This window comes from Herpailurus yagouaroundi, unplaced genomic scaffold (genome assembly GCF_014898765.1).
Source record: "Herpailurus yagouaroundi ecotype Mexico unplaced genomic scaffold, PumYag 29, whole genome shotgun sequence".
Taxonomy (NCBI): Eukaryota; Metazoa; Chordata; class Mammalia; order Carnivora; family Felidae; genus Herpailurus; species Herpailurus yagouaroundi.
The window spans coordinates 8,071,294-8,094,167 of record NW_024412377.1 but is presented as its reverse complement, the minus strand read 5'-3'; the positions used below and the strand labels follow the sequence as shown (position 1 = coordinate 8,094,167).

Here is a 22,874-nt window from a genome sequence, read left to right as displayed (position 1 = left end):
CATAAGAAATTGGAGGAAGGGGGCCACAAACATTCATTCCAAAGCATTATCCTTTTAAAAAAATCTGAAAGACTCTGGTGTAATGCACTCAATTCTTCGCTTCTTGAGCCCTAACTGTATATGTAAAATTCTAAATTACTACAAACCAGACAATGAGTAAGGGCAGTGTTAATGCCAGAAATAAATTCTCTGGCATTCTTTTCCTGTGTAACAACATGTGAATCACCTGTACAAAGTGTAGTTTGAACATTTAAGTAATAACTCTAAGAATCGAGGGCTTCTAGAACTTTTGCCAGTTTTGTTAAAATATAACCGATGAAAAGAAAACTGTGCACAAAACTGAGGAACGGTAACTCTCGAGCATAAAAGTAAAATTTACTACCAAGAATAAGGGAGGGTTTCACTGAAAACTTCCCCCAAGCCAGATTTTTTTTTTTTAACCGCAGAGGCCTTTCTCCTTTTTCTTTTGCTTTCCCTTTAGCTACTCTCTGCTTGATTTTTAATCTTCAGCCTGATAAATGAAGATACGTAAATACTGAAATATATGTATATACATAGAAGCGTGTGTATGTCATAATTTGGCAGTAATGCAGATAGTAAATCAAAAATATTCTGCTACCTTTGCTCCTGTTAGTTTCCTGGAAATATTTTGTCTTCTTGACTGTGACCCATCTTTGTTACAAAGAAATTCTCTGTCCTGACTTGATGACATTTTGCATCTTTATTTTTCTCATATTTCAAGCTCTTAGACAATGTTTGGTAAGGTGCCCTCAAGATATAGTCCGAAACAGTTTGCTTAAGGCTTACAAATTCAGTCCTGTGTCCGTAGGACTACATAGCTGGATGATCAGTGGGTTGATTGTATGAAAGATGTGGCCACAACTTGCCTTCTGTCCACGTGCTAGTCTTATAGCAAGTTTAGGATGGATGCATCTTGTGTTCAACTTATAAATGATGTATTTCCACTTTGGTGATAAAATTGCATATCCCATGACTTGTCACAGACCCTCACTCCAGAAGAAGCTTAGCCCTAAAAGTTTGCATGGGCAGAGTGTCCATGACCGAAGTCAGATCCTGATGTCTCCATCACCCTAGGGTCCTGTTGGAGTTGATTTTCCAGGCAGCATAATGTCAAGTACATTGGCACACTCTTAGAGAAGACTTCAGGTCTTTTTATAGGTGGTCAAAGTCTATTTTTAATAGACAATTGATAAATCTTTCCCTGTCAACTCAGTAAAAGTTTGAAATAATGTACCCAGATAAAAGCCACACACATTGAGTGGCTTTGAAATAACTCTTTTTCTTTGGTATTGACACACTAGGGTGCCATCAATGTTCCGAAATAGCAGAGAATCCCCTTTGAACTTCATTTCTAGTTGCCACCAAAGATTATCCGTATTCACATCAGTTTTCCTTTTATTTCCTTCAGATTCTCTTTGTAGCCGTTAAGAAAGGATTGTAATAAAAGATATTTAAGAGCTACATAGATCACATGTCCGAGCAGAAAAAAAAATTGTCTACTGATTTAGCCATTTATCCTATTTTATTGTGAAGAAGTTAGGAAAGGAGAACAAGATGAGCCCAGCAAATGATAACACAGCTCCTTTTTGTTCTTAGAGTTTGGCTATCGCATTTTGTAACCAGCGTGCAAATACTACTTCTGGGCACGTCCAGCTGTTACATTAGTTCTTCCTACATGACAGGGAAATGCCATGCCTATTGAGTTTCAAATTTCATAATATGATTGTTCTGAATATTACCAAATCTTTAGATGAAGACAGTAGCTTAAAAGTTTGAAGGGGGCACCTGGGTGACTCAGTAGGTTAAGCTTCTGACTCTTGATTTCAGCTCAGGTCATGATCTCATGGTTCATGCGTTTGAACCCTGCATGGGGCTCTGTACTGACGGTGCAGAGTCTGCTTGGGATTCTCTGTCTTCCTCTCTCTCTGCCCCTCTCCTGTTCTCTCTCTCTCTCTCTCTCTCTCTGTCTCTCTCTCTGTCAAAATAAAGAAATAAACTTCAAAAAAAAGTTTTAAGGAGATGACCAAATAAACCATGAAAAAAAAGCTTATATAAAGTAATTTTCCTTTTCCTGTTGCACCAGCAGAGACATTCAGTTCCCCAAACTGGTTTCTCTGGACGAGTCAGTATTACCCCTGCTTCATCATGGAAGTCAGCAAACCTGCAGAATGACTGGTCTCTTTCCCTGGCACTACCTTTCTACCCAGTGTAGCGAGCCCGTCTCAAATAACGAACCAGGAGCAATGTGACAAGGCTGGTTCACTTCCAATGTTGTTACTTTTTGTACTTACAAGAAATGTACTGGTTTCATTAGTAGGCTTGCACAGGCGCAAAGTCATTTCGGAATGGTTTAGAAGTGGCTTTGGTTAAAAGCATAAGCAGATTCCCCCACGTTGAGTGTCCTTGTTACGACGTTGAAATTGAGTGACATTCTCATTGAAGATGACCTTTTGTGGGATGTCCAACGTCCATCCTTGGGATATTCATCTCTGAGCTTTGGCCTTCGCTTAAACTAAGCTGTGGCATAATTGAGAAAAAGAAGACATGAGTTTTTAATTTTTCTCATAGAAAATAATGCAATTCTTAAAATGATTTGTGACAGTTAAATAGCTTTACACTTTCCCTATCAACACTTCCATCTTTATGTTCCAAGGATATGAAGTAAGCTTGTGCTCCAGTAAAATTTTCAGAACTAAGAAACACAGGTTTTGAAATACAGCTATGATTGTGTATTTATACATAGATATATACACACATACATGTACAGATATGGGCCCAAATATGTGCAGGGAAGTTTAGTATATGTCATTTAGACTATATGTTAAGCAGCCATTAATAAACACAAATAAGGAGTAAAATAAATTAGTGTCCCTACCCTGAAATTGTGAAGGATGATTTTGTTTTCCTGGGACTTTTCTCATAGGTAAATACGCGAGTATTTTTTTTTTTAATTTTTTTTTTTTTCTCTTCAACGTTTTTATTTATTTTTTGGGACAGAGAGAGACAGAGCATGAACGGGGGAGGGGCAGAGAGAGAGGGAGACACAGAATCGGAAACAGGCTCCAGGCTCTGAGCCATCAGCCCAGAGCCTGACGCGGGGCTCGAACTCACGGACCACGAGATCGTGACCTGGCTGAAGTCGGACGCTTAACCGACTGCGCCACCCAGGCGCCCCGCGAGTATTTTTTCTAAACATAGAGTTTACTTCATTTCTCCCCTCATTGTATTTATTGCCTTTATCTTTCCCAAAAGACAAAGGTTGTTTGTGATCAAAGATCAGAATCACTATTGTAATTTTTCATATTTTTAAAATCCCAAGAGGAACAGAAAACTTGAACTGTGGAAAAAATGAAAGACATGAACACTTTGTTAATGAGTTTTTATTACCATGCGTGTTTCTGTGGCGCATTTTACTTGCTGTAAAGCACAAACCACATACCGCTTTGCATCCTGCTTTGTTCATTTTACGTTTATTATTTGTCCAGACACATTGCTACACGGTCGTCATAACTACCATTTTTAATGGTCTGCTATATCCCCTGGTGCAGTAAGTGGTAGTTTTGAAATTATTTGTTTTAATTTTTAATTACACATTCTCTTATTATTCGCCAGATCCAATTCAAAGCCAGCTGAACGATCAGAATCGCCATAAAATCTAGATTTGCCGTTAGCTAGGTCAATGCATCTGATAAGCGATAGCAATTGTCTCTTTTTGTGATGTCTACAATGCAGTGATGGAATTCAAAGTCCGACAAATACGTATTTTAGGAGTTATATAAGAATTTATCAGCTGGCACTTAGGCATAAGAATTAAAGGCAGTTGAGTGTTGCCATGTACTCTGTTATGCTAGTAGTAGGCTAACTGTAAGACACGCCACCTTGATCGTTGGCTTTCGTCCACTCTACCCACCAAAATTAATTTATTTCCTCTTCCTTTAAACAGCAATGTGCTGGCACCGTTCTTACAGAGCTTATGCGTTCTCCTGCCAATTACATTCACTTACGTACATGCTCTACAGCCTTTCACTTTCCATCCTAAGCTCTTGGTGGACAGGAGTGGCTCTCTCGTTTTTGGCTTACGAAGGCACTACCCTGCGCGCAATCGATGTTCACCAGACGTCGTGTGTGTTTTTGTTTCTGTGTGTCACGTTTACAGGAGGCAAAGTTGGGAAGTGTAGCGATGCTAAAAATGTTTACTCTCTTATTTTTTTTTCCACCAGTGGGATGGAGTAGGACCTCTTCCAGACTGTGCAGAACCACCAAAAGGGATCCAGATGCTGTGGCACCCATCAATAGTCAAACCCTACCTCACACTGCTCTCTGAGTGCTCAAACGCAGACACGCTGGAAGGGGCGGCAGGTGCCCTGCAGAACTTGGCTGCAGGGAGCTGGAAGGTATGACTAGTTCATTATCATAAAGAGGAAATCTGGAATTATGAGCACGTCCTTAGAAAGGAATAGAAATCCAGTTGTGAGATATGCAATTCCAATACAGTTTTTGAGGATGTTAGAGAAAGACCAGTTCCATTGAACTGTTGGACATAGAAAGGTATTCCTTTTAAAAATTCTCAAGGGCTCGGGAGTCCTTGAAGATCACTACAAAGTATAGATGAATAGATGTAAGTATGGTCATGGAAAATGCTGTGATATGCTTTCCATTCTATCTGTGTAGCTGAGCTATTTTGTTTTCAGGGGAGATTGTGACACGTGGATGCTTTCCCAAGCTCTGTTGTTTCCTGTTAAGGGAGCTAATACCCAAGCACCTTGTTTCAAAACCCATGCAAACCCCTATAATGTTGTAGTTGGTCCAGTCCCCAAAGGAAAAGAACCTCTTTCATTTTTAACCTATGGGCTTACAGAGTAGAATAGTATTGCTGGGTCTCTTTGGCCAGAAGGGACAATGGGGAAGGAGATTAGGAGATTAGGAGGGCCTTTTTCTCTGAATTCTTGAAAATACACACTGTTCCTGATTGGTTTTCATGGAAAATTTCCACGACCCTCATTTTGGGTAGAAAAGGATTCACCATAGCAAAGAATTCTTGAGTTTAGTCACTAACCATTACATGAGCTAACTTGTCTTATTGCACAGAAGAGTGTAGTCAAATGGGAGAATGAGGGCATATGGGGAAAATATCAAGAGAGGAAGTTTGAACCTCTGCCATCCATTTTTCATTTCATTTAATATAAGAGCCTGGGGCTTGGAAGACACATAAATCACTGTCTCGCATTCACTTTCTTTAAAACGATGTTAATAAGACACAGAGAATTCTCAGAAGCTCAGTGTCACAGGCACTGCACATACTGTCCTCAACATTGTCACACAAACTACATCCTCCCTTCCTCCCTTCTTGCTCTAGCTTCCAATATCTGCCTTCTTGTGTCTTCTCTGTCGTTCTTTGTTTCCACTGCTGCAGCAATGCCTTCTTTCTCAGGTGGGACATCCCAGCCCTTGGGGACAAGCCCTGACAACACCTCCCAGGAGCTGGCTGCTGACATATGGGCAGACCCATCGCTTCTTTTGAGAGTCTTAGGAATGAACATCACTGTCTCTTTCCTCCCCGTCCATAGGTGTCCCCAGTGTTGCTCAGAAGGAATTCAGGTTGGACTAGACTTGAAGTGAAGTTACCTTTTGCTTTCAACCAGAGAAAAGTTTCAAAAGTTGAGTCACGTCAGGAGGAGTCCCAGAGTAGGGCCTTGCATGACTGGGGAAGAGATAATAGTGGAAATCACTTCCTTGAATGAACCCTGTGTTCGATCTTATCTCCCTCTAAATTTAAGAGGCTTCGATTCAAGTTACAACTCAAACTTAGTCTCTGCCTTTTCTGAGCTTTGTGACCCTGAGCAAATGATAGTGCCTGACTGCTCGGATGTGTCAGTTTCAGACAGAGGATACTGTGGCTGCTTCAAGTCACAGCTTGCGGATCAATCCTGACACTAGATGCAAAAATGGTGGCAGGATGCCACAGGCCAATGGGCTGTTATTACATGTGGCCAAAAGTTTGGTCAACGCTACTTATCAAAAGCATTTGCCATCCTAATAACTCTAGAAAAATGGCGTAGTCTTCAGGCAGGGCAAGGGACTGCTAAGGAATATTTGTGTGTAGTTATAAATATATAAATATATGTATATTTATTTACTAAGAGTTTTCTTATCAAAATACAAATGCACAAGCGTGCATAATAGTCAATCACATTATCTTCATTTACTTTATAATGTATTAACACACCATATTAAATGATAAGGACATATGTGGGAAGGGAAAGTAGACAATCCATAGTGATGATTTAGGGTCATCATTAAGCCAAATACTGGTAAATGGTTATAATTTTTAAAAGATCAAAAATAACTTGTACAAAAACCAAACAGAGAAATCCTTCCTTTTCAAAATAAAAAAAAAAAAGATTTTTTTAAGAAAGAGTCTTCGCTGATTAACAGATTGATTAAAGACTCACAATGGGATCGAGTTTCATGCAGACAGTGCTACCATCTGAAACCTAGAGTACTAAGAATGTATTTTTACAGCAACTGTTGAAATTTAGTGGCATTTTTTTAGTGTCCTTAACTTTTTATGACCCAAACAAAAGCAGAAATGTAAAGTGTAAAGCACCAGAATTCTGTATAGAGACAGCTTTTTATAGACCTCATCATGCGAAACAATAACTTCTCTTTATAGGAAGATCACGCACACTCTTTTTCTGTAACAAATTGACTAGCAAACTAGATCTTCATAATGGTCTTAAATACTTTTTAAACTTTAAGAGACTCATTACTTGGTTTATGAGCATCAGAAAAAGAATAATGGTATAATGGCAAAAGCAGAGTGATACATTTTTTTCATAGTCAACATGGACTTTGGTTACTTTTTTTTTTCCACTTACAGCACAATTATTTTGTTTGTCACAGAATATCAAAACAATTGGATATAGTACTTTGGAGATTTCCAAAATGTGAATGAATGCTCTTTCAACTCGCATTTGTGGGTTATTTCCGTTGTAATTGAACTTTATGCAAACCTAGGGTTTGAACTATAGAAATACATTCTGCACTTATTATTAAGTCGGATACTTTAGATATTTTTGTAGAGTCCCCCTAAAATGTGACCATTTTCAAAGAATCTATTATTTATTTTATTTAATTTCTAAAAAAAGATAGAGTGAAGAGATACTTGGATATTAAGCTGTTAATATTTAATGAGGTAACATGATAGCAACATAGATGTAGTGAAGAAAGAAACAGAATCTCTGGCCATGTGGCCAAAATGAATAAAAAATGAGAGAACTGGGAAATTTGAGACTTGTCCCTAGAGTCAGGGGCAACAGCCTTGACAAGGACAGTGAATTACGTGGAGCTTAGCAGTTGGAGTACCATGTAAAAGTGAACCCAGGCATCAGTGGAATACAGCAAATAAAAGTAGAAACCATGGTTTGACAATTGTCTTATTCTAGTTAATGGTGTGATGTGAAGCATAAAGTTTAAATAAAAAGAAACAAAGTTTTGAAAATGGTGCATGAAGCATGATGCCTAGGAGGTAGGAATTGGGTCAGATTAAACACAGAGGTTATCTGAAGATCCTGCCCAATCAACAGGCTCCTAGAGACAACACATTCAGTTGGACATGATGACCAGCCTGAGGCAGGACAAGGATGGGCCCAACCTAAGGAGGAGGAGATGGAGAGGATCTAGGTCATAACCAAGTCACTGGCCTTAATCACACATGACTTAGTGATTTCTTCCCCACAAGACCCCAGTCGCTAGTCCTGATAGCAACGACTGCACTTGTCTTGTGAGTGCCATATACATCCAAATCCACTATAGAGTAAACCTGGCTCTTGGGAGTTTGGCATTACTTTCGTCATCGTCACTGAACAATCTGATTTCCAAAGCCGTGAGTTATAGAAACAGCTACACCTGGGGGGACTTCCAGCCAAGATGCCCAGATGAAGTGACAAGGTCCAGGTTTACCTACCTTTAAGGAAGGATAACAACAACAACAACAACAACAAATAATCTAGAGAAATATAACAAACAATGGTTTTTAAGACACCAAGCATTAGTCAGTGAAGGACAGTGATCTAGGAGAGACAGAAAACAAGCAAGGTGAGCCCTCCGATTGCTCCATCACACTGCCTTGGGAGTCTGCAGACCATGGCCCAAGACCTAGGAACTCCAGAGGAGCTCAGCAGACACTGAGCCTAGGAGACGGAGCTGGGAATCTGGGGAGACAGGGCACCTAGTGTTCATAGGACATAGTTCCAGACAGGAGAAAGCCACACACAGAGGATTCCCCTCAAATATTCAGCAGGGAACTATCAGTGAATGCATGTGAGGTAGATGCCCAAAGCAGAGGAAAGAAGCTCGCGCAATTAGGGAGAATTAAACTCGGCTCACACAGGGATGGGTATAGTGTGCCTAACGAAGAGCCAGACAGGAAAACCTGTACTTCACGGGCCACTGGGTATGTGCTCAGGAGGGTCTTGTCTCCTGACACTAAGCATATAATTAGCCCTGGACTAAATATGACCTGGTCTCTCCTATAAAATCTTAAAAGTAAGATCCAAAAGTAGCAATAGTTTCCACATTAACTGAATCCTAGAACAATGCTTAAAAATATCTGTAGGAATACAAAAAGCATGCAGCATCCAGCAGATTAAAATGAAGAATGTCTGGCATCTTAGTTGAAAATAAGCTTACAACCAAATAAAGAGGAAAATGTAGTTCATAGTAAGGAGAAACATCAATCATTCAAAAGCGACTCAGAACGGACACAGAAGTTAACATTAGCAGACAAGCAGTTGCTATCGACTGTGTTCCCTGTGTTCAAGAAGTTAATTAGAACACGGAAAGTAAGTAAGACTCAAATAAAACCTCTAGAGTTGTAAATACAATGTATGAAATAAAAAACACATGGGATGGGATGGGATAATAGGAAGGTTAGCTATTGCAGAAGAAAAAGATTTACAACCTGAACAGAAACTACCCAAAATGAAACACAAAGAAAAAAAAAAAACCCCATAAATTATCAATGAGCCTCAAGTGGCCTGATACACATGTAATTAGAATCCTCAAAGGTGGGGTGCCTGGGTGACTTAGTTGGTTAAGCATCTGACTCCTGATTTCAGCTCAGGTCATGGTCTCACAGTTTGTGAGATCGAGCCCCTTGTCAGGTCCTGTGATGAGAGCACATAGCCTGCTTGGAATTCTCTCTCAATCCCTCTCTGCCCACACTCTCTTTCAGTCTCTCAGATAAAGGTAAAAAAAAAATTCTTAAAAAAAAAAAAATCCCAAAGGAAAGGAGAGAGAAAGGAGAAAGATAAGAGAACAAAAATATTTGGAGAAATAATACCTGAAAATTTCCCAAATGTAATGAAAACCCTAAACTCCCAGATCCAAGCAATTCAAGAAAACCCAAGCAGAAGCATAAAGGAACCGTACTAAGGTGCATCAGTCAAATTGATCAAAATCAGTAGTAAACAGAACATCTTAAAATCAGCTAGAGAGTAACATTGTGTGTCAACTGCACACACACAAAAAATTATGACTTATTAAAAAAAAAAAGGCAGCTAGAAGAAAAAAAGACTTGTCCTTACAAAAAGAAGAGTGACAGCTGATTTCTCATCAGCAACAATGACAATGAGAAGACAGTGAAGCAACATTCTGAATCTGCCGGGGCCAATTACATAGAAAACTGATTCTGGTTCGGTATCTACCAGGCACAACCTGCTCTTAAAGGAACCCCAGGGGCACAGATTATACCTAGGACAGTTGTAATACGATCAGGAACCTAATCCCCATTTGAGCACAGTTTAAGACATGGGCTAACCTGGGAACTGGCATTATTAATTATCTGAGCAGGTGGGTCAGTGGGAATTCAAACAAAAACTTCAGGTTAACTGTTCTTGCATCATCAGAGCTGTGGGGCTCAGGTCTTGCCACTCGGTATTCTGTTCTTCCAGTCCAGAGGATAAGCAAGTATTCATCGGCTCCGTATCAGGGTCTAACCCCACACACAGGGACCACGGGATTAAGGGATTAGTTTGGCTTTAGAAAAGACCAGTAAAGGGGCGCCTGGGTGGCGCAGTCGGTTAAGCGTCCGACTTCAGCCAGGTCACGATCTCGCGGTCTGTGAGTTCGAGACCCGCGTCGGGCTCTGGGCTGACAGCTCGGAGCCTGGAGCCTGTTTCAGATTCTGTGTCTCCCTCTCTCTCTGCCCCTCCCCTGTTCATGCTCTGTCTCTCTCTGTCCCAAAAATAAATAAATGTTGAAAAAAAAAAAAAAAAGACCAGTAAAGGAGCATGTGAGCACTTTAAGCCCTAACAGTGTTTCTGTGGAGTGGCTACAACTTGCTGGCCCTTTCAAAAATTGTGGTAGCTTTGATCCTTTTTATTAGTTCCTTTCAGTGGAGAGTGCTATTCTTAAATAATAACCACTAGATTCTAAAAATTAACCTAATATGATCTTTCATCAGGTAAACACTTTTTTACTCTCCGATTGTGAGCTGTTAGTTGGAAGACACTTGAAACAGGAAGCTGAGTTTGACTTGGTACCTTCCCCCTGGTACCTTCCAGTATAATAAACATGTAAACGAGAAGTTCAAAACCCATTGTGGATGCTATGGTAGGAACGTATACACAAAGGTGTATGTCTGCACTAGGCGCAAGAGTGTTCCTGGAGTCGGTTTTACAAGGAAGAGGTCAGGAATGAGGAAGTACACTGCCAACGTCACTAGCTAACACCTTAGGGCTAGGAGTCCATGATTAGAGTTCACTGTAATACACTAGCACATCTCCTTTAAGAAGGATGCTAACGGCCATAGCAAAGAGGTCCCAAATACGCAAGGGCTAATTCAAGACAGAAGACAGAAGTTATCTTCTCTGATGTAACGGGTATGGGCAGGTGTGTGAAGAGGGAAGCTCCCCTCCATGAATTAATTCACACCAGCTCACAACAGCCCTTCTGCCATCTTCAACACGTGACTTCCAAGGCTACTCTTGTGGTCACCATCTACCAGCAAGAAGTGGAAAAAAAACCACAAATCCACAACCAGAAATGTTCCCTTACGAGAGTCAAGATCTTACATGTGTGTCCCTCTCGTATAATCTGGGCTCAACTCCTAGCCTCCAGGAGACACATGCTTTCTCTACATTCATAGGCCCCTGACAGTGAAAACCAATTCCCAGTCACAAAGTAATCTGAATCCAGATTCAAAAAGAGTAAAATTCTTCATTCTGAAGGGACAGAGATTTGGTAATATATTCAATTTATGTTACAAAATAAAACTGTTAACATCTTTGTAAAAACCAGTGGCACTTTAGGTACCTTACTAGCCAGGTCTTCAACCAAAGGTGTGCCTTGTATTTGCAAGACGGAGAGGGTTTGTATCAGCACAGTCCCTCCAGACTGTGCTTCATGTCCCCCGAATAATATGTTTTCTGGATCCAAGAGAAAAATATGAGATGTAACTCCCTCTCCCCATGAATCACCATGTTTATAAAGAAAAAAAAGAAGGATGCAATAAAGGAAAAGCTTTCTGATTTAGCATCTAATAAGTGAGGATGAGGAACAATTAAATTACTTTTATTTTGTTATATTGAATAAAGAATCCCTGAGTTCTCCCTGCCTACACTTCCCAGTCACCATCTTTGCTGTCAAAAAAGCAGGGGAGGAAGCAGATTCATTTGAACACTCATTCTTGTCCATATCCCCTTCCCAGTGGGATGTTTACACAGCCCTGTCACTAGAGAACGTGCCAGACTCTTAGAATAAGATCTGTGGCATCCGTCCTCTCAGACACACCACACCTGTGATCTAACAGCGTCACATTTTGTGGCCCAGAAGGCATTTCTAAATACCATTTGCACACAGTGAAGACATATTTGATAACAGTCACCAAAAAAGACTCTCTGTGTTCAGAAAGGCCCATTGTTAAAGGTATGTTTTTTCATTGAGAATTGCTGATCCTTGAGACGGCCTGAGAGGTAGGGGGACAGGTATACTTGTTACTGTCAGTTGAGTGAATGCGTCTTCTCCATGGCTTTTATGTGAGCTTGACCTTCTTTATTTGTTCTTACCACAAAAGCATATCTAAATGCTTCCCCCCGCCCCCGCCAGGAAATTCTCTTGCTTGCACTTCAATTTTCAGCATCGCATAAACACTTGCAGTAAAATTCAGTCTTTGCACTAACCTGACTTACGTTTTAAAAATACAAACAAACGCTTTACGTATGCAATAGCTGCCATGACCTTAATTAAACATTTTATTTATTAAACTGATTTATTGGTTTAACGGCACAAGGGAGTTCCTCGCTAGCCCTCTTCATTACAGATACAACTTTTTAAAATGGATTTTGAGGGGCGCCTGGGTGGCGCAGTCGGTTAAGCGTCCGACTTCAGCCAGGTCACGATCTCGCGGTCCGTGAGTTCGAGCCCCGCGTCGGGCTCTGGGCTGATGGCTCGGAGCCTGGAGCCTGTTTCCGATTCTGTGTCTCCCTCTCTCTCTGCCCCTCCCCCGTTCATGCTCTGTCTCTCTCTGTCCCAAAAATAAATAAACGTTGAAAAAAAAATTTTTTTTAAATAAAATGGACTTTGAAAACAAAAACATGTAATCCTGCAACAAGATCTGAATTTAAACAGGGGACACCTATGTCCTGTCTCCACCGCAGCCGAACCCCAGCATTTGAGGGCCTTGTGGTTGAGGTTCCCAGCTGCTTCATAAATCCTGTTGTGATCACCAGCCACAGTCCTGTATGAGCATGGTAATCCAGGTAGAAATCCACACTAAAGAGAATAATGTGACGCATGCAACAAAAGCCACACAGTTTCTGAGTATTTTGAACATTCTTTTTATAGTAAACTGTCAGTTAGAATGAGACGGAAGAAGGAGAATTTTTTTGATACTTTCTGCCCTCATATCGTGAGAATGAAGGACTGCGGTAAATAACATAGCATCATAAGTGAATTCAGAAACAAATTTCAAAGTCTCGTGGAATCTGTGCAAAATTCATTGCAACTTATTCAATTTACAGCTGTCAGATTTTAGCACATTGTGGTCCTGTGACACTGGAGGATGCCAAAATGCATCTGAAAGGTGAAATTATGTTTGGAAGGATTTGGTTTGAAAACGTGACTTTTCTTTACCATATCAAAAGGAAACATAGGGAATTTGATAAAGGAATTCAACGGGGAAACCGTCACACAACAGAAAACCATTTAATCGCCGACTATGCTTCTAAAGCAGGAGAACTTGTAAGATATTCATCAAAAATATTATTATTTAATGTGAATAGAGATATTAATCAACAAAGTCAGAAGTTTAGCACCATCATGGGTTCAGCCTCTTAATAGAATATTAAGTACCAAAAAAAAAAAAACCACTATCTCTACTTATTTAGCAAACTATTAGGATTTCAAGAGGGAAAAGCTAGTTAAATTACAGTGTTGATCTTCTTTTAGGAACATAAGTCAGCCTTAACCAGGGCTTAAGCAGGGGAGAAATCTTTGGAAAAATTGTAGCCATCAATCCTGTTTGTGGCTGGGCTGAGAATTTGAAAAGTGAAGCTTCTGAGAATCCACATCAGATTGAGGTAGCCTGAGTGGAAAGGGTTAAAAAGCATTCTTCTCACTTTATTTTTTAAATATTTTTATTTATTTTTGAGAGAGAGACAGAGCACGAGCTGGGGAGGGGCAGAGAGAGAGGGAGACACAGATTGGGCAGCAGGCTCCAGGCTGAAGCTGTCAGCACAGAGCCTGATGCAGGGCTCGAACTCACAAACCGTGAGATCATGACCTGAGCCGAAGTCCGACGCTTAACCCACTGAGCCACCGAGACGCTCCTATCTTCACTTTATTACCAAATCCTCCATGGGGATAGTGAGGAACATTATTGAACAAAAACTCATGTAATTTTCTTTATTTTGTGTAGTTCAGTTTGGTTTCGTCTCTGCACTTGCATTGTGTCCAATGCAAAATGGGAAGAAAAGAAAATAATCTAGACGTTTCTAGGTAAACTCAATAAAATGCAGCTATTTTTCAGTCTCTTCAGGCTTAACACTTGGCCATATTTATGTTTGTCAGCCTTCATCCTCTCCTGCCCCCTGCAGTTGATGCTAAACTTGGGGGGTGGGGTTCTTACAGAAATATACCCGCAGGGGACAGGGATTGGGTGTCTGTTTTCAGTGTGGCATCATCTCTGTCCTAAGCTGCTCTTGCCCAGGACAGACTTCCTTGTCCTGTTGGGCTCTCAGACGGGATATGATAATTGGTGACAGGACTCTCTCTGGTCCAAGGTTCTCTCCTGGCCCACACCTGCCCCACCCCCCCATAACTATTAAGCTCCCCTGAGATACAGCCACAACCTGTAAGCTCCCCTGAGATGCAGCCACATCCACTCCTTAACCCAGGCAAGCACTGTCCACACCTGCTGTTCTGATGTGTCCTCTCCTCCTGGCCGACTAACCCCCCTCTGCAGCCCTGGGTCCTCAGCCCTTCCTCCTCAGCTGACTTACACGGCCCACCCACTGGAGACAACAGAAATGCTCAGAGGCTATTCTATGCCACACTGGAGCCACAGGAGCCTTTTCCTGCCCCCCAAGTCTGTTGCCGGTGGCTCTGTGGCCGCTGCTCCATGATGATGCAGGGACTTCGCTGGTTCTTGAACAGACACTGCCGTGAGCAGGGTGGGCAGCAGAGCCTCGGTCTTCTCAGCTCTCATCTTCCAGGGATCTTTGTCAGCTCCTCACACAGAGCACGACTTGTCTGGGGGCGCATCTGGTGGCAGCCCCCACAATGCTCTCACACCTCCTGCTTCCTCTCCAACCCGGACCCTTTCTCTCCATGACTTGGAGGCTCCGTGTTGCCTGAGGAGAGGCCAAATTGTCTTCTGCCTATTCTCATCCCCTTCCAGGTATGTCCCAACCTTTTACCTACATCTGTGCCTTCCACCCTTAAAGGCAACATTCACTGCTTTATGCTCTGTCCCATCCTGAGAACACCTGGGTCAAATCATGGCGGACCTGTCTTCAGGGAGAGCCGTAAGCAAGGAGGAGAAGGAAGAGCATTCGGTGGTTTGAATTGCTGTCACATCACATGCACGGAAGCATCCTTTCGTGACACAAACGAGGCCTTTCTCTTTGCCATCCCAACCATATGCAACTTCTTGTATCAGATCTGCTAGATCTGGACAGGCTGTTCTCAAGACAGGGTTGAAGTGCCCAGTCGTTCCACTGATAGCACTTGAAGGGTCTTTAACTCAGGAGTTTCGAGGAGTGCCAGATGGGCTATTTATTGCAAGTCCTAAGTAATAGCATCCCCCATTAAACCAAGATTAATTGGTACATTTGTAAGGATTATATCAACCATGAGTGCAGATGTCTTTCTGAGAGGCAGATGAGAATGGAGGCCAAGCCCACCAACTCTGGGGCAGCGCTCCCTGGGTTCAAGACCTGCCCAAGCGTCTGCAGACTGAGAAGCCTTGCTGTGGCTCCCTTGCCTCATCTGTAAAGTGGAAGTTACCATAGTGGCTACTGCATAGGGTAGAGATGGGGATTAAATGAGTTAATATATATAAAGACATTAGAGCAGTGCCTGACAGTTGACTGAAGTGTTAAGTTTGTTTTCGAGGACTCGTGGCTCTCCTGGGATCATCACTGGGAAAGCGTCTCACCAAGAAGAGTTTGAAACATATCTGTGCTCTTTTCTCCTGGACCAGATCCTTCTCCTTGTCTTTCTCCTCCTCTTACATCTTTCTTGTCATTCGCCCCCCTCCCCTTCCTCCTCCCCTTCCTTCCCCTCTTCCTTCTCCTCTCTTTGAATCATCAAACATCGTCTCTTCAGTTCATGGACCACTTTTCTTAAAGGCATCCTGGTCCACGCCCTTCCCTCCACACTGACGTGCTCTGTGCACAGTGCTGTCGTATTCCATTTATGGGAAGTTAAGGTTCCACCCAAAGAGCCACTCGGCCACAGTGAGTTATGAAGCATTTTTCTCTCTTGTTCAGCTGTTTTTATGCCAGCAGTACTCCTACTTTGTTCCTATCACCAAACTTTTGGCAACCCGCACACCTTTCTAAGCACAACAGAGGCTGCCATGCTTTTCAAGGCAACTCCCTTCTTTTCCAGAAAACCTCTAAACGAGCTTCATGTTTCTGTGTTGAGTGCACCTGTGAAACATTCCCCAGTTACTGAATTCCTTTCCCTCTTTCCACTCCTGCACTCTTTTACTCCTTCTGCTGGGTTTCATGCAGGTTACACGCGTGGCTTACACGTGATCTACTCCAAGACTGATTACTACGTAGAAACCATCACTGTCGTGTCACTTTGCACGTCAATAAAACTTGTGGAAACTTGCAACATCTCTTGAGTGGAATGTAAATAACGTATTCTGAGTTGTCTTGTATGGAACTAATATTGGGAATTTTTCCTATACAGTTGACTCGTGAACAATATGAGTTTGGACTATGCACCTCCACTTAATCATGGACTTTTGTCAATAAATACATCAGTACTATAAATGTATTTTCTCTGCCTTATGATTTTCTGAATAATATCCTTTCTTAAGCTTACGTTCTTATAAAAAAAATACAGTATAAATACATGTAACATACAACCTGTGTGTTAATCTACTGTTTGTCTTGTTGGTAAGGCTTTAGGTCAGCAGCAGCCTGTTACGTTTTGGGCGAGTCAAAAGTTTTATGCAGATTTTTGACCACATAGGGGGTCAGTGCCCCAAATCCCGTGTTGTTCAAGGGTCAACTGTATGTGCAAGCACACAGAACTAAAAGTGTCAAAATAAAAGTTCTTTTCTGTGTATCAATAATGTAAGGTCAAATCCATTATCTGATTATCTCTTTTCACTTAGGGAGAACATACCACTGTTGTTGACCCTTTTCCCATGCCAAAGAGGCATATCTGTAACTCAGACACGTTTGGGGCTATCTATAGCCATTTTTTGTTACTCCGAAATCACTTCCCAGGAAGGCTTAAGGATTGTCATTATTTTCCCAACACCAGATCATCTTTCCATCCAACATGGGAGGGATGTAATAGCTGAACTTCCAAGAAGAAAAAACAAAGTCCAAGCCTTCCTTTCTTGGCTCATTTCAGATATGGCCAGGTTCCCCTCTGTCTACGTTTGGAAGGATGAAGGAGAGGGAGAGGCAGTGTCTGGGAGACTGAGCACAGGGGATTAGGTGAGAGGGAGGTGATGGCAGAGGAGGAAGTATCGGCAGCATCATAAAGAGAAGCAGATGTAGAGTAACAGGACCAGGCGCAGGTGGCCCCCATAGGCAGGGTATTTGACATCTTTGTGTCTAGATTTCCCCATCCGTAAAATAAGAATGCTAATGCCGACCTCCCAGGGCCTTGGGGAACTAGGAGAGATCAGTAATGTATGAGCCAGCATCCTGGGCCTAGAAGGAGGCGCCAAAGAGGTCATCTTTAGGGCTTATGCTTCAGCCTGCTTAAATGACTGAGAACATTCCCTGTGGTGTCTTAAAAGGTCCAGAATATCACCCCAGCAGTAAAGTTTATCGTTGACGTTCATCTTATAATACGTAGACATTGACCCTACATCTGATTTCCGTTTTCTTCTTTTTTCTAGCTTCTCTTCTTAGTTTTAGGGAAGAAAGCCAACAATGAGTGGGCTGCATAAGCTCAGGTTTCTAGTCTTTTCCGGGCACTGGAGACAAGAAGGTTCACAGGTAGTGGAGGAAGTGGATGAAAAGCATATCTCAGCATGTCACATTGCAAGTGAAATTTCTGATGACACAAAGTGGTTTTGTACTGTCTTCACGAGGGGCCTCCCTCCCTCAGAAGGGATATCCCATCCAGACACCCAAATTTCAGTGAGAAGTTTCCAAACCTTGAGATTTTTGTATGTCTAAGGATTTCTGACTGTTGATTTCTTTGCTCCCTGAGAGTGGGGCTGTGGAATAGTCCATTGCAATCAAGAGATGCTTTATTGAATTCAGTCTGTTTCCCCAAGCCCCTCAGGCTTCCTAGAGCTTGAAGGACAGAGTGGGGGCAGGAGAAAAACCATACAGTGTGAGTTGATGGTGATAAGAAACTATGTGAATGTGACTTCTGACATAGGACAGGATGAAGTTGTGTGTGTTTTTTAATCTCATATTTCATGCAGGGCTGGGCTGAGGATGTGGCAGGCATGGCGTATGCCCTACGTTCACTGCCAGAGGGGGCTCCCTGCCTGCCACAGGTGAGAGCCAGCTCTGGGGTGCCTGCCCTGATGGGAATGGGGGATGGAAGGGCCTGGTGGGGGAGGGGTGGGGACTCGGTCCCACCTTTGGTGGTTCCCTGAAGGACTGCCACAGAATCCAGAACTTCATGTCATGAATGCCATTTTCTTAAACCCTTACATTGCTTGGTTTTTATTGTGCACACTCTTCTCTGGAGTACTGTACAACAATATGAAGTATATATGTAAATGTCCGGAAAACGTGGACCTCCCTGCATTCCGTTAAATGAATCTGAATGCTTTATCATCCTGAAGTTGCAAATACGTTTCAGATAAAAAGTAGGTGTGTTCCATTAAAGCCGACAACCACCAATCCAAAACAAACTGTATGTCTTACTTTATAAAATGGACATTGAATAATGGCCCCAGACATAATACATTTTGATCCAAATGTTTTCTTAAAAATCTGACGGTTTTTACTCTTGACTTTAAGTGTCATGTTTACCTCTCCTCACCCTTACCTTTTTCTGACTCATTGACTTTTTATTATTCAGCCAATAATTTAGTGACCGTATGTTCACCAACCCACCTGCGTGCCCCACCTCCAAATGCAGGTCTCTTAAAAAAGTGACCTGTCCTCAACTTTTTATCATTTTCTACCTTTTCCGGAGTTCTTTTTTATTCCTCCTAACACCAAAAAACCAGCCCACCCTTCCTGTCCTAGCATTTCCTGTCCTAGCCCTTTCTGTCCTAGCCCTTCCTGGCCTAGCCCTCCGCATCTTAAAGCATCAAGTGGCTTGCCCAAGTCAAGGACTGCAAATGCCAGCATCAGAGAAATAAGCGTGGCAATAACTGATTAACCCCAAAACCTCTTGCATATACTGAAGGCAGAAAATAAAGTTAAGACATTTCAGTACATGCCTACCGCATTCAGCCCATTCTACAACCAGGTCGTGATAATTCATCCTTTTTGGCTCCTATAAAGCAGCCGTCTGAAAGCCTGCACGTGCTGTTAGCTTCTAGGGTTTTCCACCTCCGCTTCTAACGCCTTGGCCTTCCTTCTCGTTGCAGTGGTCAGTATATATCCGAGCTGCTGTCCGAAAAGAGAAAGGCCTGCCTATCCTCGTGGAGCTGCTCCGAATAGATAACGACCGTGTGGTGTGCGCGGTGGCCACGGCACTCCGGAACATGGCCTTGGACGTCAGAAACAAGGAGCTCATTGGTACGTTCTCTGCAATTCACAGTGTCTCAGAATCTAAATGAAAACATTTCCCGGCAGGTGCATGTGGCCGAATCCATAGGCAAGACAACCGCACGTGCAAAACACAGTGCATTTATTAGAGGTCACGTTTTGTCAGCTGGCCGCCTTCTTTAAATGCAGTGAGCTGATTTCTCTTTTAGAATTTACAGGAAAATGCAATGTATGTTGACATTCCTAATCCTTGCAACTTAAAAACGACCACAGTGCTCGGCACTGGATACCACTGTCCTGAGCCTCTACGTCTCTGTCTGGTTGTTTGTTTGCTTTCCACGTGGTGACTTGGGATTCTAATGGCTGCACACCACATCTCTTCCCCTATCTGTTTGAAGATCTGTTTTGGATTAGAGCATACTGGCCCTTTAATCCTATTTGTAAAAGACTCCTCTTCCTCTAATTCGGTACTCAAGAAATAGGGGAGATCTTTTATTAATGAAGCATTAAGGAGATCGTATATTCATCTATTTATTCGACAGATGTTTATCCCTGACCTGCTTTGTTCCAGGCCTGTTCTAGGCTCGGAGATTTTATCAGTGAGCACAGCAGACAGGAAGGCTCGCCCTTGTGGGGTTTATATTTGGGAGAAGGGAGAGACGCATCGAATAAAATATACATTCGCAGGAACTTGACGGTATGTTAGAAACCTTACATGGGGTAAAGGAAACCATCATTGTGAGGCGGCGGTTTTTTTCATCGAGGTGAGATTCACATAACATTGTATTAACCCCTTCAGAGCTTACCATTACCGTGGCATTTAGTATTTTCATAATGTCGTACAACTACCATATCTGTCAAATTCCAAAGCCTTTTCACCACCCTAAAGAAAACCCTGTAGCCGTTAAGTAGGCACCGGCGTTTTCCGTCCTCCAAGACCCTGGCAGCCACAGTCTCCTTTCTGTCTCTGCAGACGTCCCAGTTCTGCATATTTCATGTAAATGGAGTCATATCGTATGTGAGCTTTTGCGTCTGGCTTCTTCCACTCAGCATAAGGGGTTGTGATTTTAAGTGGAAGGTCAAAGTCAAGGTAGTCGTGGGAAGGTTACATCTGAGCAAAACCTTGAAGGAGGTGAGAGTAGGTCTTGTGGACATTTAGGGGGAAGGGCAAACGGTGGGGGAGCTGGGAGCTGGGTGGTGAGTTCAGGGTCTTCAAGGGGCTGCTTGTGTCTGGGGCAGAGTGTGGTAGGAGCCCAAGTGGGAGAGGCCTCCTGGTTCCTCCTCTCTGCAGGTAGGAAGATCCCAGGCCAAGGCCGATGGATGCCTGGAGGAGTGGTGAACCAGGAGAACTCCCTCCCCCAGAAGAGACACAAGCCTCCGCACAATGTATTCCTGCTAGAGCATCTGAGATTAAAGAGGGGGTTCCAGTAGGGTCTTTGGTCAATGCCTCATGAAGTCTGGCAAGCCTCCGTGCAGGTAACAGGTGTCACTGGAGTTTGGGTAGCAGGGAGCTGGACCAGCCACCATGCCAAAGATTCACATGGTACCAACTCTGGGCCGGGGGAAAGGGAGAAAGTGAGTGAGCGTGGGCAGAGGGTCGAGTTTCCATTCCTGGGACAGTTGGGGTCCCAGGCGTGGGTCTAAATGTCATACACAAATTTCACATAGAGACATGGGTCTATTTGTGCTGTCCTCATTCCTGAGCATGGCGTTCCAAGCCCTTTGTGATCGGGAAACCAGATACTTTTTTCCTGCCGTTTCGTAATACCCATCATATCCTCCAATAAAATCAAAAGTATTTGTGGACCTTTGTCCATTATTTATTTACAGGGAAAAAAGACTTCAAATCTTTGCCTAATAAATGTAAGTATCTTTTTTTTTAACTTATTATTAATTTATTTCATACATCTATTATTATGGGAAAATCAGTTCTGGTAACAAATTTGAACTTTTTAACAGTTTTAAATATTTACAATTAAGCTATCATTGCCACACTCTTACAAGCAGTAAAATGACAATATACAAAGCAATGTGCACAAAAGTAGTTGTTGGTAACAAGTGGTCCATGGAAAACACTCCCCCAGGAAGTCCTATTGCCGACACTTGAAAACCATCAATAGACGTGCGTGGCAACTGCATAGATCATGGGCCTTGTCAAGAAAACATGGGTGAAAACATGCTGCATCTGCGTCTATGGTTTCAGAAAGCTAATCTCTGACTATATAAATCCCTACTATAGTTTATTTCCATTATATCCTTCTAATGTTATCTCCTGATATTATTTGTTTCTTGGTGCATTAGTTTTCCATCACTGCAGCAACCAATTACCACAAACAGTAGCTTAAAACAACACAAATTTATTATATCACAATGCTGTGGGTTCAAATCTGGTACAGGTCTCACCAAGTATCACCCAGCAGAATTTCTTGCTGGAGGCTCCAGGATTTTAAATAGCAATACATTTTAGGGCACCTGGGTGGCTCAGTTGGCTAAGCCTCCGACTTGGGCTCAGGTCATGATCTCATGGTTTGCGGGTTCGAGCCCCGCATTGGGCTCTGTGCTGACAGCTCAGCACCTGAAGCCTGCTTCAAGTTCTGTGTCTCCTTCTCTCTGCCCCTCCCCTGCCCCTGCTCCCATTCTATTTCTCTCTCTCTCTCTCTCTCTCTCTCTCTCTCTCAAAAGTAAACATTAATTACAAACAAAGAGGGAGGGAGGCAAACCATAAGAGACTCTTAAATACAGAGAACAAACTGAGGGCCGATGGGAGGGGGGGTGGGGAAGAGGGGAAAATGGGGGATGGGCATGGAGTAGGGCACCCGTTGGGATGAGCACTGGGTGCCGTATATAAGCAATGAATCACAGGAATTTACCCTCAAAACCAAAAGCACACTGTATACACTGTTTGTTAGCCAATTTGACAATAAATTATATTAAAAAAATAAATTAAATAAATAAATACATAAATAAACATTAAAGAATTAAAAAATAAATGGCGATATATTTTTTTAATTTTTTTTATTTTTTTATTTATTTTTTTTCACGATTTTACTTCTTTGTGTTTGCATTTAGAAGTGTAGTTTGTACACATGTGCCTTTATTTTTTTTATTTATATATGAAATTTATTGTCAAATTGGTTTCCATACAACACCCAGTGCTCATCCCAAAAGGCGCCCCCCTCAATACCCATCACCCACCCTCTCCTCCCTCCCACCCCCCATCAACCCTCAGCCTGCTCTCAGTTCTCAACAGTCTCTTATGCTTTGGCTCCCTCCCACTCTAACCTCTTTTTTTTTTTTTTCCTTCCCCTCCCCCATGGGTTCCTGTTAAGTTTCTCAGGATCCACATAAGAGTGAAACCATATGGTATCTGTCTTTCTCTGTATGGCTTATTTCACTTAGCATCACACTCTCCAGTTCCATCCACGTTGCTACAAAAGGCCATATTTCATTTTTTCTCATTGCCACGTAGTATTCCAT

The 22,874-nt window shown here is 42.3% G+C and overlaps 1 protein-coding gene across 4 annotated transcripts in view; it reads left to right on the top strand.

The window, feature by feature from the left end:
* The window catches only part of CTNND2 (catenin delta 2), a 408,918-nt gene that overhangs the window by 285,003 nt on the left and 101,041 nt on the right, over positions 1–22,874 (top strand). For 2 of the 4 annotated variants that reach the window (XM_040494055.1, XM_040494045.1), the window contains exons 9-11: positions 4,242–4,415; positions 18,152–18,226; positions 19,277–19,427. In XM_040494055.1, the coding sequence (XP_040349989.1) occupies positions 4,242–4,415; positions 18,152–18,226; positions 19,277–19,427 (400 nt within the window). The remainder of the gene's footprint in view (positions 1–4,241; positions 4,416–18,151; positions 18,227–19,276; positions 19,428–22,874) is intronic. The other 2 variants (XM_040494066.1, XM_040494037.1) reach the window with 1 other exon arrangement.